Source organism: Petaurus breviceps, unplaced genomic scaffold, assembly GCF_028583685.1.
Source record: "Petaurus breviceps papuanus isolate PSGF00001 unplaced genomic scaffold, PetGlider_PUasm1.0 64, whole genome shotgun sequence".
Taxonomy (NCBI): domain Eukaryota; kingdom Metazoa; phylum Chordata; class Mammalia; order Diprotodontia; family Petauridae; genus Petaurus; species Petaurus breviceps.
Genome location: NW_027186428.1, coordinates 2,564,962 through 2,583,938, shown reverse-complemented (window position 1 = coordinate 2,583,938; position 18,977 = coordinate 2,564,962). Strand labels below are relative to the sequence as shown.

The 18,977-nt window shown below is 44.1% G+C and overlaps 1 protein-coding gene across 3 annotated transcripts in view; it reads right to left on the bottom strand.

Annotated features, from left to right (window-relative positions):
- Nucleotides 1-632: 632 nt before the first annotated feature.
- Nucleotides 633-18,977, bottom strand: part of TRMT61A (tRNA methyltransferase 61A) — a 52,063-nt gene continuing 33,718 nt past the window's right edge. For all 3 annotated transcript variants that reach the window (XM_069103776.1, XM_069103774.1, XM_069103775.1), the window contains exon 4: nucleotides 633-5,044. In XM_069103776.1, coding sequence (XP_068959877.1) covers nucleotides 4,773-5,044 — 272 coding nt within the window. In that variant the 3' untranslated portion in view covers nucleotides 633-4,772. The remainder of the gene's footprint in view (nucleotides 5,045-18,977) is intronic.

Sequence of the window (18,977 nt, the reverse complement as noted above, 5' to 3'; positions counted from 1 at the left end):
CTCACATCACTATTTGCCTACCAAACTGGTATGTCCCACAGACACCTTATTAAAACTCAACATGTCCAGAACAGAACTCATCTTATTTACTCCCAAATGTCCCTATCATTAAAGTAGAGGGCAACTCCCATCCTCTAGTCCTCCAAGCTCACGACCCAGCAGTCATGCTGGATTCCTCATTATCCTCCCCCCATCCAATCTATTGCCAAGGCCTAATGATTTCATTTCTGCGACATCTCTTGTCTATACCCCCTTCTCTCCTCTGACACACTGAGCACTGTGGAGGGCTTGGGGCCTTAGAGTTTTAGGACAACGGCCTGTTATGTTAGCCCTTGATCCCAGGATTGAGAGATCTCACAAATTGAGCATTGACAACTTGAGATACTTCACAGAACTTAGGGTTGAAAGGGACTTAGTCCCAAACCCTCATTTTACAGATGGGGCCCATGAAGCCACAGTACTTGCTTGTAGTATTACAACAGCAGTGATGGAAATGGAAATAGGGTTTCCTGACCAATAAATAGGTCTAAGGGAGAAAACTTGAGTAAAATCCCAGTTCACAAGCAAAAAAAAGCAGTGAGTTTCCTACACCACACTGATCTGGCCTCTTTAACAAAACTGAACCTTGAGTCTCCACTCAGTCAGTAAGCATTTATTGAGTAGTCACTCTGTGCTAAGTACAACAGTGATGGGGTGAAGACCTCAGGGTCTCTCCCTACAAGTGAAGCAAGCTCTCGGACATCTTCCTTTCTGAAAAGGGCCTGGTATCCTTAGGTGGCTGATACAGCCACTGTTTTCTCCCATTTTAGGAAGGTGGTCATTTGGAAACCAATAATCCCACCTGTGGCCATAGCCAGTGTTAAGTTTCTGCCTTGGGCACCTCCCCTGGAGGCCTCGGTTGTGGTACCTGGGTCACTGAAGAGGAACAGAAAAAGGGAGAGTCCAATTTTCATTCCTTAAGCCCTCTAGGATTGCATTAGATCAGGGACAATAGGTAGTGCAAGGGATGGCATACCAGGCCTGGAGTCAGGAAGCCTTGAATTCAAATCTGGCCTCAGATACTTACTAGCTGTGTGACCCTGGGCAAGTCACTTAACCCTGTTTGCCTCAGTTTCCTCATCTGTAAAATGGTAATAGCACCTGCTTCCTAGGGATGCTGTGAGGATCAAACAAGAGATCATAAAGTAGGGGCGGCCAGGTGGCTCAGCGAGTAAGAACATTGGCTCCAGTGTCGGGATGACCTGGATCAAATCCGGGCTCAGATACTCAGCACCACACCCAGAAATAATAACTGGCCGTGTAACCTTGAGCAAGTTACTTAACCCCAATTGCTTAAAAAAAAAAAAAGAGATCATAAAGCACTTAATTCCTTATAGTGAGAACCATATAAATGTTAGCTATTTATCTGTGATAGTATGATGAAAAGATCCTGATTTGAGGCATAGGTCTTGGTTTGGAATTCTAGTACTTGTGTGATCATGGGTTAAAGTGACTTCTCTTTACCTTGCAAGCCTCAGTTTCCCCATCTCTAAATTTCTTTCCAGCTTGGATGTTTTGATTCCAAACGTCCAACGGTGCCAGAGCCAGAGCTGCAGGCACCAGAAGGAAGGTGAGATCTGTGTAGGCAAAGGATGGGGAAGGTTTTCTAGGCAAAGCGTATACCTGTGGGTGCACATAGGGGAAGGCATCTGGAGCCTCAGGAACTTCTCTGAGGAACTATTTGGACCCAGGAGTCCCAGGTCTAACACTTAGCTGGATTTAGACAAATCCGTGAACCTTGGTTTCTTTGTGTGTACAATAAATTCTCACAGTGGCTATACCTGGGAACACACTGGATGTGGAGATGAGTGACATGATTCTTTCAGACATTGTGACCTTAGGTAAGTCACTTAACCTTTATATGGTTCAGAGAAAGAATGTGGTGAGAGAAGGCTCAGTGTTTCTCCGGGCTGGGCCTGCCCCTTCTCATAGCCCAGAACTGCCTCAGCCCTAACCTTGACTACATGGGATACTCTCTCATCAACGCCAGGACCATCCCACAAGCCTAGCTGGCTCCAGGTCCTACCCTGACTCTGGGTACTGAGCGCAGCTGAAGCCTGTGGCCTTCAGCAACAGGATGTGGTCTGGCAACCCACAGAGAACACAGCCCGCCCCTGTGACCCTAAGGCAGCACAGCTGCTCCCACTCACCCCTTCTCCCCCAAGGAAATGGCCAGAGCTCCGTGCAAACACACCCAGAAAAGCACAAACAGACACATATGTGCTGTGGGGAAGGCTCGTGTTGACAAGGTTTACCAAATAAATTCATATCCCTTCTCTCATCTGAGCCTCAGGATAACCCTAGGAGGCAGGATTTTATTAGCCCCATTTTGCAGAAGAAACTGAGGCCCCAAGACTTGCCCCAGGTCACACAACTTTAAAGCATGAGTTAATAATCCTCCAAAAGTCACTGCATTTAGGACAGCTGCCTCTTATGCCCACAGACATGTATGCCCCATGGGTACATACCCAGGTCTGCACACAAGTGTCCACATGCATATGTGCACCCAGGCACATGCACTCACTGACACCAATAAGCCTGAGACAGACAGACGGAGGGACGGATGGACAGACAGGGCAGAATTCATTTCCCATCTCTTTGCTCTCCTTTCAAAAGGTCAACATTGGAGCCGAAGCTCCCTTAACATCTCCCATAACGGACACACACAACTGCTTTCTGCCTTTCTTGATCCAAATGGAGTTTCCTTTTAAGCTATGACAAGTCTGGAGTCTCTGCTTGTTCATTTTCTCAGAATAGCCACAATCCCAGGTCCCACTGAGGTCCTCTGGCAGGCACTGGGGTAAGGAGTCTCAGCTCTTAGAACCACAGGACATTTCTGAATTCCCACACCCTTGGGTACTAGGGGCATGGGTGCTATAGACATAGGTCCCATGATGGTTTGCTGGAGGATGTGAGACTGTTTATCCCAGAGAAGAGAAGACTCAGGTCTTGGTTTAGATAATATGGGAAATATGTAGGATCATAGTCCTCAAGTAACAGAAGGGCTATTATAGGGGAGTGGATTGGAACCTGTTCTCTTTGGTCTCATGATGCAAATTTCAGCCTGATTAAGGAAAAACTTTATCAATCACTTGAATGGTCAAGTTTCCATTTCCAAAATGGAGATACTTGTGTAAGCTACCACACAGGGTTGTGTTATATAAAGTGCCATGCTTTTTCAAAGCATTAAATTATTGACAAAAATCAGAGCTATACAAAAACTGACTGGGCTGCCTCAGGTGGTAATGAGTGGCCTGTCACTGAAGGTCATCAAACAGAGGACAGATGTTGTAGAAGGCCTACAAAGAGCTGTTTGAGACCTGAGACCCTGTAATTCTATAGGGTCAAATAGGCCTGTTTTTATATGTCTCAGACCTCGAGGGCACTCAAGTCCAATCCTTCCCTGAGGAGGATTCCTTTCTACAACTTTCCCAAATACCTCCAAGGTAAAAGGCAGCTCATTACCTCCAGAAACATCCTCTGGACCCTGATTATTAGAAAATTTTTCCTGATATCAGGTTTGGGCACTGCTTCCAAGTAAAATTCTGACAAATAAAGTGCGAGGGAAGGCCTCTTCAGGTCCCCTGGCTCCCCTCAGAGATGTGGGGGACCATTTCAAGAGATGGAAATGTGATCCAGCACTCCAAGGGAGACCTGGGAAAGACAAACAGTCGGAACTGATGTGCAAACCAGGCCAAAGACTCTATCTGGGTAAAGAAATATGGGAGGGGTGAACCATTAAAAGAATGTACTGAGTTCTCTATTGTTACAGAGGGGTTATCCATGGGCTGGGGATGGTATATTTTCCAAGTTACAGCTGCAACATTCCAGGGCAAGGGTGAGAGAGGCCCTTCTACCCCCAGGGCTTTAGAGAAAGAGCGGAGGAGGAAGCTTTTGCTCCTGAGAACAGCTGGAATCCAGTCCCCAAAGCCAGGCCTGGAGTGTGGATGGTATTCTACGCGCCCCCTCCCCCCCCCCCCCGCCCGTGGCATTAGCTTACTAGGAGCTGCTCCTAACCTTTCTAGACACTCAGGATCTTTCAGGATCACATAATGTAGAGTTAGAAGTTCTAGTTCTATCCCCTCTTTTTACAGATGAGGAAAACTGAGGTCTAGAGAGGTGAAGTCACTTGACAAGGTTGTACAGGTGATGGAATAATGGAGCAGGGAATGAACCCAGGTCCTGACTTTAAATTTTGTGCTTTTCTGGCTAAATCTCAGGGCTCTCTTGTTCCCTGCTGAACAGAGAAGCCACAGAGGGATGGGGAAGAGAGGCTGGTGGCAGGGGTGGTGGGAGGGACAATTTTTTATCTTTTAGAACAAAAATAAAAACTCAAGGAAATGAGCCTGAGGTGGGATGAGGGGGATGGTGGTGGAAAACATGTCCCAAATCTAAATAAATTTAATCCAGGCCACAGGGTTGGGGAGGGGAAGTGGGGGCGGAGGGTGAAGGGGTTTGTCAGAGGAGTTCAAGAAAGAGAGTGGGGGTGGGTGAAAAGATGCAAAGTAAACACCCTAGATAGGACTTGGCCAGATTCCTTGCTCGGTTTCCAAAACCCGGGGTGCAGGCTGCTGAGTGCCTGCCTGAGTGGCGTTTCTACAAAAGCCCAGGCCTATGAGACCTGACTATATAAGGCATTCTCTGACCAAGGGAAGAAAATTGGGTGACTCCACACATCACAGCCCCCCTTCCCTCCACCTCTCAAGCCTCCTCCCCTCTCCAGATAGGCAGCATCAAAACAAACTCTTGCTGGCAAAGGTCAGGTAGCCAGTGTGGCCCACAGTCTCCTTCAAGGGAACCCCAATCTTAAACTGAGCCTCGCCCAGGACAGGCAAGGGGTCCAGGGCCCCACCCAGATCTGGCAGGGGCAAGTTAGCTGTCCGCACGTTGTATTCTCGCAGCAGGATTTCCAGGGTGGTGACTTCGATGAATCCGTGCTCCGCCAGAGCCTGGCAGGTCCGCTGGACTTGCTCGATGCAGGGCGAGAAAGAACAGAGGCGACCACCTAGGGGAAAGTGGGTGGGAAGGAGGGAGGAAGGCAGGAGAGCAGAATTGGGGGGTGGTGGTGGAAGGGAACAAAGGAAGAGGGAAGGAGTAGGAGGGAAAACATATAAAACAGAAATGTTATTATCTCCCCATGACTAAATTCATTTTATTTTATTTTTGCTTTTTGGAGGAGGGAAGGCAGGGCAATTGGGGTTAAGTGACTTGCCCAAGGTTTCACAGCTAGTAAGTGTTAAGTGTCTGAGTCTGGATTTGAATTCAGGTCCTCCTGACTCCAGGGCCGGTGCTCTATTCACTTCGCCACCTATAGGCCTCTTTTTATGAAAGGATCTGTGTTTGATCTCCATGGATAAGAGACATAGAGGATCATGGGATCACAGGATTTAAAGTTAAAAAGAAACTCAGAGATCATCTAATCCAAGTTTCTCATTTTACCAATGAGGAAACTGACTCTCAGGGAGGTTAAGAGATTTGCCTACAGTCAAAAGGACATTTAGGTGACAGAGGCAGGATTCAAACCCAGTGTTCTAACATTAAATCCAGTGTTCCTTCTGTTACACTATGCCAAGGGCTATCATGTAGCTCCAAGGTAGGCAGAATCAGGAGTGAGAAGAACATTCTAACAAAAGATGGGAGCTGTCAACGTTTCCAGCCCTCTCTGGGGCTAGTGAACTTCCCAGTCAGGGTCACTGTAGATGTTCTAGCAAAGACTAAACAGCCACTTGTTAGGGGCACAGGAGAGGAGATTTAGGTTGAAGAGATGCCTTCTGAAGTTTCTCCCAGCACTCAGAGTCCATGCCCAGTCTGGACCAAGTAAAGAAACTCTGTATGTGGAGGCCCAAGGACTGTCTTCCCAAACCCTACACACACAAACACACAGGCACACAAAGAAACATGGCCTTATGCCAGGAAACTGCCATGCCACACATCCTGTCAGAAGGTACTCTTCTGGGGGCTTTGTCCACCTCCTACCAGGTGGGTGACTTAGCTCACAGAGCAAACCTCTTGTCATTTAGTAGAAAATATAACACAGGGATGGCTAGGTGGCATAGTGAATGGAGTGCTGGCACTGGAGTCAGGAGAACCTGAGTTCAAATCCAGCCTAAGACACTTGACATACTTACTAGCTGTGTGACTTTGGGCAAGTCACTTAACCCCAATTGCCCTCCAAAAAAAAAGTATAACATGGAAGGAACATGGGTTGGCCATAGTGTTCAGAGAGCAAGGAAGTATCTGAAGAAGAGCTTTATCTTCTCTTTAAGAGAGAAGGGCTGATTCACCTTCACCACCACCAGCACCACGACCACCTCAAATCTAGCTCAGCAATACTTCTGACCCTCTGGGAAGCCCCCCACAGCATTCCCCAGCACTGAATGTCTACATCTATCATTTGTACATAATAAAGGTTGAAAAGGTCTACTGAAGCTCCCTGAGGACAGGACTCAGGTCTCAAGGTTACAATCAGAGTCAGAAGATCACTTACCAGGGAAAAGCAATTTCAGCAGCAAGGGTTAAGGCAGCTAAACTGAGAGTCCTTGTAAATCTCCCTGCACCTTCCCCTTCACCTCCTCATTCACTTGCGATGCTGGATTTGTTAATAGCCCATCCTTCCTTCCCATGGGTCAGGCAGCAAAGAAAAGGGGCAGAAATGTTTGGCGTTAGCTAAGGCAGGCCCTGTGCTGGGGGAAGGGAGAGAAAATCCTTTTTGGCTTCTTCCCCTGTTACCCTGGTGATCACCTCTGTCCCTGCACAGAGAAGGAGGCTGGGAGAGAGAAAATGGAGATTTCTTCAGATAAGGGGAGGGAGGAAGAGAAGGTAGGAAAAGGAGGGAGAGAGAAGGAAGCAAGGAAAGGGGTGATAAAAGTGGGAAGTTAGAAGGCAAAATGGAAAAGTAAGAGAGAAGGGAAGATAGTAAGGATGATAGGAAGAAGGAAAATAGGAGATAGATCTCTCCTCCCCAGTCCACTATATGGTGCCTGGGGAAGGACGCATCCCCCCAGGAATGGCCTTATAAGAATAGTCAGAGAGTAGGGAGAGCTAAAGATAACCCCAAAATTGTGAACATGGGAGAAGGGGAAAGCTGGTTACACAGTGAAGGGAGGGGGGGAAGACAACCTCTCCCCCAGGAGGAGAGTGCAGAATACAGACATGAGCCCATGGGAGGAAACAAGCCAGACAAACTGAATTCATGATCCCCACTCTCAAGGGATCAAGGGACTGAAATCCAGGACAACCCAGGTGTTGCTCTCCAGGCTCCAATGTGTCTGGGATATAGCTGGGATTGGGGGAGAGGACGGATATACAAAGGCTGCACATGCCACCCCAACTGCAGCCCACCTGCTTCTCTATGGCCCCTGCCCCAAGGGTCCCATGTCCAGGCTCTATAATCTCTTCTGGAAGCAGCCTTGGTGTCTCTCATCACCCTTCCCCCAATCACCCAGCTCAGTGCCAGTTGCTGCAGCATTTTAGGGAATGAATTCCTTCAGTGAGGTAAAGAACTCCCTCCCAGGAAAATAAAAAGATGGGAAGGAGAGGGTGGAGACTTTCCTCAGCCCTTCAGCTGCTGTCCCAGGAGACAGGGGCTTTTTCCATAATTCCTTCCATGGTAAGGGGTTCAGAAAAGGTTGTTTTCTGTTTTTGTTTTTCAGTAAGGTGACGGGAAGGCATCACCCCTGGGAGTAAGGGGGTAGGAAGGGGAGCTGGGCCAGGGCCCTGCCTCTGGAGCCTGGAAGTCAGAAGCCCTGTGGTATGATTTAGTGGGAGTTGTTATTTTGACAGCATGGATGCCAGGGAATAGAGAATTTTAGAACTAGGTCAGACCACCTTTGGCTAACTCTAATTTTATTGCAGAGAAAACTGAGGCCTAGAAGGGACAAAAGACATGGCCTTTGGCACACAGGGTACAAGTAGCAGAAACCATCGACTTCAGAGCTGAGAAGGCCCCCAAAGGCCATTGAACTTAACCAGTAACTGAGCAGGAAGCCCCTCAAGGATCACCCTGACAAAGGGGCCTTCCATCCATCTTCCTCTCTGAGGCCTCCATCGACTGAGAACTCTCCCAGTCTCCTTTCTCCCAACCCAGGAGCACGTATAAAAGATTTATAAGATTTACATTATAAAAGATTTTAAGACTTTCTTCCTCTAAGAAACACCTGAAGTTCCCACATCCGGCTTTAAAAGTTCAGATCTTCTGGGTCTGATACTGCAATTATTGGTGACTAAGGAAGCTCACGTTGAGGAGTGTGTGAGCATGAAGGGGATGTTTTTGAGAGCTCATGTGTCTCAGTACTAAAGCAGTGGGAGGCCCTGGAGCCAGCAGAGAGAAAGAAAGAGAAGGATTAAGACACAAAAACAAAATCCAGCATCTCCCCCATTTAATCTCAGGGGACTGTTGAGGGAAGGGGAGGGGGAGGGAAACACCTTCCCTCAGCTTTGAGGGCAGTGACCAAAGCTGGAAAAAACTCCCATCACTTGGGTTCTGAGCTCCCCAAGGCTGGAGCCCCTTTCCAGGATCCAGAGACCGAGTGGAGGATGTACCTGGACTGTCAGTCATCAGGGAGTAGAGCTAATTAGACAAAAATCTTAGTGAGGAGGTGGTTTCTTGACCGTGGATAAATTTCCAGGGCTCAGTGAACTTGAGCAGGAAAAAAAGTACATCTGTATTTTAACATAATTGGTTTGTTTTGTAATCCTATGTATTTTATGTTAGGAATTGAGAAACATTACTCTGAGAAGGAATTCAGACTGCTTCACTTCCGACTGCCAAAGGGGTCTAAGACACCTCAAGGTCTAAGAGCCCCAGTCTTAGAGAAGCTCCAATCCTGACCAGTTGTTGGAGTTAACTGCCCTCTCTGTATGGGCAGAGGGTGCCTCCACCCAGAGTTCCCTAGACCATTATTCAATACGAACTGATTGAATCAGTACTACGTGCTGATAAAAAGGCTAAAAGAATTCCTGTCTTCAAGGAGGAAACCACAGGTGTACACCTAAGTCAATGTAAAATACATACCAAAAAAATGTAAGGTAAGACCCACACGACTGGGCAGGGGCAGAGGAGGTGCTCAACTAGGGAAAGATCTCATGCAGGAAACAGCTCTTAAGCTGAGCTTCCAAGAAAGGGAGGGATTCTGAGGGGCAGAGGGGAGGAGAGAGTAGATTCTAGGCAGGAGGGACCCATGCAAAGGCATGGAGGGCTGGAGAAGGGAATACTGTGTTTGAGGAACGGCCTGTGGGACATTGTGGCTAATTTGTAGAGTGCATGAAGGGGAATAAATGTATAATAAATCTAGAAAGGTGGGCTGGTGACACATCAAAGGCTTTAAACAAGAACTTAAAATTTGTTGTTTGGTATTGTTTAGTTGTGTCTGACCCTTCATGACCCCATAAGGGGTTTTCTTTGCAAAGACACTGTAGTGGTTTGCCATTTCCTTCTCCAATTCATTTTACAATTGAGGAAACTGAGATAAACAGGGTTACACAGCTAGTAAGTGTCTGAGGCTGGATTTGAACTTGGGTCCTCCTGATCGGCCTAATGCTCTATCCAAGTTGCCACCCAGCTGCCTCTTGCTTTAAATTTAAACTCTCCCAAAAGAGGAATATGTTTTAGATCCTAGAGCCTATTGTTTGTCCTTCATTCTCAAGGAGGAAGGTGATGTCATGACTTGCAAGTGGATTGGATTTAAGTGAAGGAGGATGGGCTGTGCAAGGTCACCAGCCTCACCTCCTCCTTGGGAGTCATCTGGGTCTGGAGGCAAGATTCAGACCAGGATGACTGGAGATGGCCTTCCCCCAGAGGCAACAGGGAATCAATGGAGGGAGCTTCTTAAACGACAGGGTCAGAACTGTGCTTTAGGAATATCATGTTGGCAGCTCTGTGGCCTGCAATATGAAAAGGAAAGTGACTAGAAAAGTGAGGAGGGAGAGCAATGAAGGGGCTAGCACAAAGTCTACACGAGGTGATGAGGGCCTGAATTGGGGCGGTGGTCATAAGAGCTGAGATGGATCACAAACGTGGGACAGACGTCAGAGATTTTGTGGAGGCTAAATCCACAAAATCCGGCAACGATAATAATAACGGCTAACATTTATTTAGTGCTTACTATGTGTCAGGCACTGGGCTAAGTGCTTTTTACAAATACTATCTCATTTGAGCTTCATCACAACCTTGGGAAATAGGTGCTGCTATTCTCCCCATTTCATATTTGTGGAAACTGAGGCAGAGGTTAAGTGATTTATCCAAAGTCATCCAGCTAGTAAGCATCTGAGGGTGGATTTGAGTCTATGCCTTAATAAGGCCAGGCTCAGCATTCTGTCCACTGTGCCAGCTAGCTGCCCTCCCAATGATTGAGTGTTATGGGTGGGGGTGAAGAGCTAAGGAGGACTTTGAAATGAAGGGTAAAGAAGTTATGAGAATGTCCATTTTTACTGGGTGTGTGAAGGAAAAAAGGGATGGGTTAGAGACCTTATACCTAACTCAGGTAAGGATAAAGCAGAGAAAAAGAACTATAGACCAATGTCACTCAATATGAACATAAAATTTTTTAGTAAAATCCTAGCAGAAAAAGACACTAGGGGGGAAGCTAGGTGGTACAGTGAATAGAGCATTGGCCCTGGAGTCAGGAGGACCTGAGTTCAAATCTAACCTCAGACACTTGACACTAGCTGTGTGACCTTGGACAAGTCACTTAACCCTAACTGCCTTGTCTTCCTCCCTCCAAAAAAAAAAGATACTAAGAGGAAAGAACTTTTCAGGTCTTGTTGATGGATAAAGTACTTAGGTTTGTAGCCAGAAATATCTGAGTTCAAATTCTGCCTCAGATGCTCAATATCTGTGTGACCCTGGGCAAGTGACTTAATCTTTTTTTTTGCCTTGGTTTCCTCATCTGTAAAATGGAGATAACATTAGCACCTACTTCGAAGAGTTATTGTGAGGATCAAATGAGATAATAATTGTAAAGCACTTAGCACAGGGCCTGGCACTTGGCAAATGTCATATAAATGTTAGTTGTTATTACTATGACTACCACAATTCTCTAATTCATCTTCCTTCTCAATACTTACATAGTTACCATCACGGGTGGGGAACCTGCAGCCTTGAGGCCATATATGACCTTCTAAGTCCTTGGGTGAGGCCTTCTGACTGGGTCCAAGTTTTCCAGAACAAATCTTTTTATTAAAGGGATTTGTTCTGTGAAGTTTGGATTCAAAGGGTCACACTTGAGGGCCCAGAGAATATGTGACCTTGAGCTTCCCCATCCCTCATGGGCCCTCATCACCTCTTATCTTCGCGACTGTAAAATCCCCCCAAATTGGTTTCCCAGTCTCCTGTCTCTCCCCTCTCCCACCCATCCTCAACACAGGTCAAGCCCCTTTTCAAGACGCTTCACTGGCTCTCTATTGCTTTTTTTTTTGCTTTTTGGAGGGGCAATTGGGGTTAAGTGATTTGCCCAAGGTCACATGTCTAGTAAATGTTAAGTGTCTGAAGGCCGGATTTGAACTCAGGTCCTCCTGACTCCAGAGCTGGTGCTCTATGTACTGTGCCACCTAGCTGCCCCTCTCCCTATTGCTTCTAGAATAAAATACAAACTCCCCTGACATTTCAATCCTTCCACAATCCGACCACAGCCTATCTTTCCATACTGATTACACATCACTCCTCCCTCATGAACTCCATGTTCCAGTCAAACCAGCTTACTTATCACTCTTCCCATATTTGATATTCTATATTCTGTCTTCATGTCTTTGTGTAGGTTGCTCCCCATGTTCTTCTTTCTCATCTCCTTTTGGAAACCACGGCTCCCATCAGGGTTCAGCTCAAATGCCACTTCCTATGAGAGGCCTTTCCTGATTTCCCCTAATTTTTGGTTCTTCTACCTCACCTTTTGGTTTGTATTTTGTATTTTCTTATCTTCATACATGTAGTTTTTCCCCAGTAGAATGTAAGCTCCTTGAGGGAAGGGACTGTTTTGTATCCCCAGGTGCTTAACAAATGCTTGCTAACTAAACTAAAATTCCTTGCCAGACACAGGGTCATTGAGAGACAAAAATCATTATATACAACTTTTTAGCTTTTGCACAAATAAAATCAATGCAGCAAAAAACAAAAGAAGACATACAGACTGAGAAAAAAATGTGCATTAAATTATTCTGATAAAAATCTGACATCCAAATGCTATAGGGAAATAACACAAACTCTTACAATTAAGCACTCCTACCCAAGAGATAAGCAGTCCAGAGACATGAACAATTTTCAAAGGAAGACTTACTATCAATAACAACCTAAAAATGCTCAAAATCCCTAATAATCAGACAAATTCAAATTAAAAACAGCTGAAATTAATGCATCATATCCATTAAGTGAGAAAAGAAGCTAAAAGAACACCATTACCATGCTGTCCACCTCCTGACAAAAGAAAGGATGCACTCCGGGTGCAAGATGAGACATATTTTGGGATGAGACCAATTTGAGAATCTGTTTACCTCGATGACACATATTTGTCACAAGGATTTTAGTTTTCTTTTTTTAATGGAGAAAGGTTAGAGGAAAGAGAAAACAAATTTTTGTTAATTAAAAAAAAAATTTTTTTTTTGAAGACCAGCTCAAGCCCCCTTCTGCAGGAGACAGGCCTTTCCTGGTCCTCCCAACTGCTAGTGTCTTCCCATCCAACACAGCCTTGAATCTACTTTCTACATGCCTTATATATCCCTAGTAGAGTACAGGTTGTCTCACTTTAGAATGTAAGCTTCTTGAGGGCAGGGATTGCTTTGCATTTGTCTTTGTATCTCCTACACTTAGCACAGTCCCTATATCATAGTATGTGCTAGACAAATACTAGTTGATTGATTAATTCCTGGGACCCAAAGCCTGGTTCTCTCTCCACCTCTATGGTATCTCTATGTCCTATTGCCTCTCACTAATAACATATAATAATCTAGATTTTATAAGTAATTTTAACTTCTTTATTAATAAAAGTAATTACTACTATTACTAAGAAACAGAAAAAGAAAGAAAGGGAAGAAAGAAAGAAAAAGAAGGAAGGAAAGAAAGAAAGAAAAAAGGAAAAGGAAGGAAGGACGGAAGGAAGAAATGAAGGAAGGAAGCTCTTCATTAAAAAGTCTGTGGGAAAACAGGCACACTAATTCCATGTCTGTGAATTGGTTCAACAGTCCTATGAAACAATTTGGAATTATGCAAGAAAAGTTACTAAATTGTTCATATCCTTTGACCCAAAACATCTACTACTGCGACTACATATCCCAAGAAGATTAACAACATGAAGAGACTCATGCACAAAAAATGTTCATTACAGCTTTATCTGTAATAACAAAAACTAGAAACAAAAACATGTGCCCAACAACTGAGGATGAACTAAACAAATGATGATTATCTGCATGCCCATGGAATATTACCTCACCAAGAAACAAATGAAGGATTCAGAGAAATTTGGGAAGACGCGTATAATGGAACAGAGTAAAGAAACAATATGTATACTAAAGGAACATAAATAAAATCCTTGTGAAGAGAGGATAAAATTCTGGGAAGAGGTATGATACAATGGAAGGAACACTGGTTCCAAGGTCAGAGGATTTAAATCCCATATTCCTCTGAGCCTCCATTCCCACCCAAAGGGATGGACTCAGTGGCCTCAGAGGTCTCCTTCTGCTCTAGATTAGAGGAAAACAGATTTAGCTAGAAGGGGCCCAAGAGGCCACCAAGTCTAACCTGATTTTAAAGATGAAGAAACAGAGGCACTGTTGAGTTGTTCAGATTCACATAGCTAATTTTTCAAATTAGTATTCAAATTATTATTATTATTATTTGAACTGAGGTCCTAACTCTGAGCCCAGTGTTCTATCGACTACACCACCCAGTCTCTCTCTACTCCTATGAATGACAATGGTCAATGTTGGAACCATGTTATTAAAATTAAAGAAGACATCCCTTCTGTGAGCAATCAATAAACTAACCACTTTTCTGGGAATGTACTTTGCAAAGGATTTTTTTGGTGGGTGTTGGTTGAGAAGTGTTTGCTGCATCAAAAATATAATTCCTGAATATGATACAAATAGATATTTTGAAATTAATTTCCACGTTTGTCAAGCCAAACTATACAGAATAAAAGTTTGCTCATTTTGGTTCTTGTTTGCCTATTTGTGTTTGTTGATGTTAAGCTGAAAATAAAATAAGAGGAGGGTAAACTAAGTGATTTCTAAGGTTCCTGATTTCTCAGTCCTCGAGTACTCTCCTGTCTTTTCCCCTTCAACCTCCTCAATTCAGATGGGCATCTGTAAATGGTTTTGGGGTTTCCCTCAAATAACAATGTTTTTTTTTTTTAGATAATCAGGGCTAAGTGACTTGTAATACCTAGCTGCCCCATAACCATAATGTCTTACACTTACCATTATATCTGAGCTTCAAAACACCCCCATGAGGGAGGCAAGGTAGGAAGAAATATGTGATACTCTGGACAAGCTGTCACTCCCCTTTCTGTTAGTTTCCACTTCAAAAATTAAGAAAACATTTCTACTACCCCCTAATAGGGATGTTGTGAAAGTTCAATGAGATAACATATGTAAAGCACTTTATAAACTAAAAATTGACATCAAAATTTGAATTGTTCATAACATTATCCCTGGGTTAGGAAGAGACAATTAAGGTTCTAGAAAGAAGCAATTTAACTGCAGTATAACATCCAGAAGGAAGAAGGTGACAATGTTACTTTTCTCTGCCTTGGTTAGATACTACCTGGAATATTGCTGTTGGGGCAGCTAAGTGGTACCAGCCCTGGAGTAAGGAGGACCTGAATTCAAATTCTGTCTTATTGACATTCACTAGCTGTGTGACCTTGGACAAGTCATTTAATCCCAACTGCCTCCTTAAAAAAAAATACTGTGGTTGTCTCTGGGAATCACATTTTAGGAATGAGATTAGCAAATTGCCCCCAAAGAAGAGGATGGAGATTATGCCATGCCTGGAAAAGACTTAGGGGAAACCAGATAGCTTTCTACCAGTATAGCGGCTGTACTGGAAGGGAGATTAGACTTTTTTATGCTTTGTCTCTAAGGGAAGAATGAAATGGGTAGAAATCGAAGAGGGGTAAATCTGGGTTTCACATGAGAACAAATTTCCTAATTGTTACAGCTATCCAAAAGTGGAAAAGGCTGGTTGGATGAGTAAGGAGCTCTCCATCACTGAAGGTCTTTAAGCACAGGCCAGATGCCCACTTGGGGAAATGGCAGAATTTAGAACTAGAAGAGGTTTGCTACATCACCTAGTCTAACTCCCTCATTTTTTAAAAAGAGGAAACAGATCAAGAGAAGGGAAGGGTTGTAAAAGAGGGAGCAAGAATCCAGGTCCTCTGGCTCCAAATTCAGCACCCTCCCTATTATAGAGAGGGTTCTTGCTCAGGTAGATGTCTGAGACTGCTTGAAGTTGAAGGTCCATCCTTCCCTCTTTGCCAAGATCACACAGTACCTTAATTCATTATTGGTGGATCTGTGAGCTGATCCAACCATTCTGGAGAGAGATTTGGAATTATGCCCAAGAGTTATTAAACTGCCTCTACCCTTTGACCCAGCCATACCACCATTAGGTCTGTTTCCCAAGAGGATTAGGGAAAATGGAAAAGAACCTACATGTTCTAAATATTTATAGCACCTCTCTTTCTGGTGGCAAAGAACTGGAAATTTTGGGGACACCTATCAGTTGGGCTGAACAAGTTGTGGTATATGTTCACAATGGAATATTACTCTGTTATAAGAAATGATGAGCTAGGGGCAGCTAGGTGGTGCAGCGAATAGTGCACAGGCCCTGGAGTCAGGAAGACCTGAGTTCAAATTTGGCCTCAAATACTTGTCACTTTCTAGCTATGTGACCCTGAGCAAATCACTTAAGTCACTTAACTCCAATTGGCTTGCTTTCCCCCCTCCAAAAAAGAAAATGATGAGCTCAATGATTTTAGAAAAGCACCGACACCTTCACAAAATAATGAAGAGTAAAATGAGCAGAACCAAGAGAACACTGTATCCGGTAGAAGCAGTATTGTTTTAAGAACAACTTTGAGGGGCGGCTAGGTGGAGCAGTGAATAGAGGACCAGCCCTGGAGTCAGAAGGACCTGAGTTCAAATCTGGCCTCAGACACTTAACACAAAAACGAGTTGTGTGACCTTGGGCAAGTCACTTAACCCCAACTGCCCCTCCAAAAAAAGCAAAAAAAAAAACCCCAAACAAAACTGAGCAACCAAATCAGTCTATTATAAATATCTAAATTAACCTCAAAGATCCACTTTGAGCAACCAAATCATTCTATCATAAATATCCAAATTAACCAAATCATTTTATTATAAATATTCAAATTAACTTCAAAGATCCTATGAAGGAAGATGCTGTTTGAATCCAGAAAGGAATATTATTGTCATATAGGAAATGATGAGCTGGTTGATTTAGAAAAACATAGAAAGATTTGGACTTATGAAAGAACATGCTATCTACCTTCAGAGAAAGAGAAGACAGGAGGAAGGAAGCATAGTATGGTCTTACATGAGTGCATATATGTCTGTTTATAGATATCTATATCTATACACACACACACACACGTGTGTGTGTGTGTGTGTGTGTGTGTGTGTCCGTGCTTAATTATAGCTCTGGGAGAGAGGGGAAAAAAATAAGGTAAAAAGTGCATAGCAAGGGGCGGCCAGGTGGCTCAGCAAGAGCACCGGTTCCAGTGTCAGGATGACCTGGGGATCAAATCTGGGCTCAGATACTTAGCACCACACCCAGAAATAACTGGCCATGTAACCTTGAGCAAGTTACTTAACCCCAATTGCTTTAAAAAAAAAAAAGTGCATAGCAGAGAACAAAAGAAAACCAATAAGGAAGCAAAAAAAAAAGTTGGGTAGCTTTAAAAACAGTGTGTAGTATTTATTATATAGGTTTTCTTGAAATGGAAATTTATTGTTTTATATTGAATCCTCTCTTATGGTCTGCTGTGCTCATGGCAATATTTTATTTTTCTTTTATCATTTTGTATTTAATTGTAAAATTTTTAAAAATGTATGTGTATATGTATACATATATATAAAGATCACACAGCAATTCAGAGGGAGGGCCAGAACTAAGACCCAAGTCTCCCACACTCAAGTCTGGTGCTGTCTCCATTTCACCAGTCTTATCCTCTGTTGGGTTTGTCCTCTTAGGGAAAAACAGCCATGGAAGGGACCTCCCAGGGCTGGGAGATGAGGTAAACAAAACTGCCCTGGTGATCAGAAGTAGCATCTCTTAAAGTCTCCTTGGGAGAAGCTCTCACTTGCAAAGGAAAGCTCCCAAAAGAGTCATCTGCAGCCTAGTTTTGTCTAGAAAGCAGTAACCCTCTAACTGTGACCAATCCTCCTGAAGGAGGAAGGGAAATGTAGTCAGTCACTTTCCTCCTCACAGCTTGAGGACCGTGCCCAGGTGGTCCAGACTCTGTCTAGTTCCCATCCCTTCTGCAGGGTTCTTCTATCTTGTATCTGCAGTCAGGAGCAGGAGTGGGGCCAGGCCTGGCAGTGAGTGGCTCTTTACAGGAAGGGAGGAAGAAGAGGAAAAGAAGGTGGAGAAGGGAATGCTTTTTTTAATCAGCAGATATTCTCCAATGCCCATTCTGGGCCTGGTGTTCTATACTCTGAGGGAGACAGACAAATAAGAACCAGCCCCAGACTTTGGGGATGCCAGTCTCATAAGAAAGATGAGATGGGTCCACACATAGATAGGAAAGCCAAGATCTGAAGCCCTGTCTTCTGCTCCCAAGCCCTTGAGAGCAGGGCCTATGTCTTATCCCTTCTGATCACCTCCTCACCATGTTGCCTGCTCCCTGGTCATCATCGCCAACCTCATCTTCTTCCCATTGGAAACTCAGGTTCTGCCCACGGGTCCCCTGGCTTTGAGAGTTGAGCTTTTGCCCTACCTTGCTGGAGCTCAGGCCTCTAACCCACTTCCCAGAAGTGTAATGGGTGTTTAGTTCCAAAGCCCTGCCCTGAGTCAAAAGTCCCAGCCTGGGAAGTCTTGCCCCATTAGAATGCAAGCTCCTTTAAGGCAGGAATCACATTGCTTTTCCATATCTGTATCTTCAATGCTTAGCACAATGCCTTTACATAGTGAGCGATTAAAAGCATTCTATCTATCTACCTATCTATCTGCTGAAAGGGGATTTGTTAAGAGTGAAACTTAATCTGTTAAGTGTTGACATAACTAATTCTATTTTGTTCTGTATTTGTCAGTTTCTTTCTTTTGTTTTGTTATACTATGCAATGTCTCAGTAAGCTTTCTTTCAGTATCTCCCTTCTCCCCTAATCTCTTTAGGACTACAGAAGACAAAATATTCCAAGAAAGTTATCTCCTTCTGATAAAGCCTGTAGTAGGCGCTTAAGGAATGCTAAAATGATAAAGAAGTTACAAGTTTTCTTTAATCTGTGTAAATGGCCATGCTAACAAGGACACATTCTTTCCTTTGTAACAATTTAAATATCCCTTAAAAAAAAAAAAAAGAATCTTTGGGGCAGATAGGTGGCACAGTGAATAGAGCCTCAGTTCTGGAGATAGAAGACCTGAGCTCAAATCCAACCTCGGACACTTCACACTTACTAGCTGTGTGACCTTGGGCAAGTCACAACCCCAATTGCCCTGCCTGCCCCTCTTAAAAAAAAAAACAAAAAAACAAACACATCTTGTGTAGTTACTCTCTGGATTACATAGCTCAGGAGAAAATATATACACATATGTGTATTTGTGTATGTCATTTGTAGAATCATGAGATATACATATCTATCACACTCCTGGAGAGCTGGAAAGCTGGAGAGAGAGAGACAGAGAAAGAGAGACAGACAGACAGACAGAGAGACAGAGAGAGAGAAAGAGGGAGAGAGAGAGAGAGAGAGAGAGAGAGAGAGAGAGAGAGAGA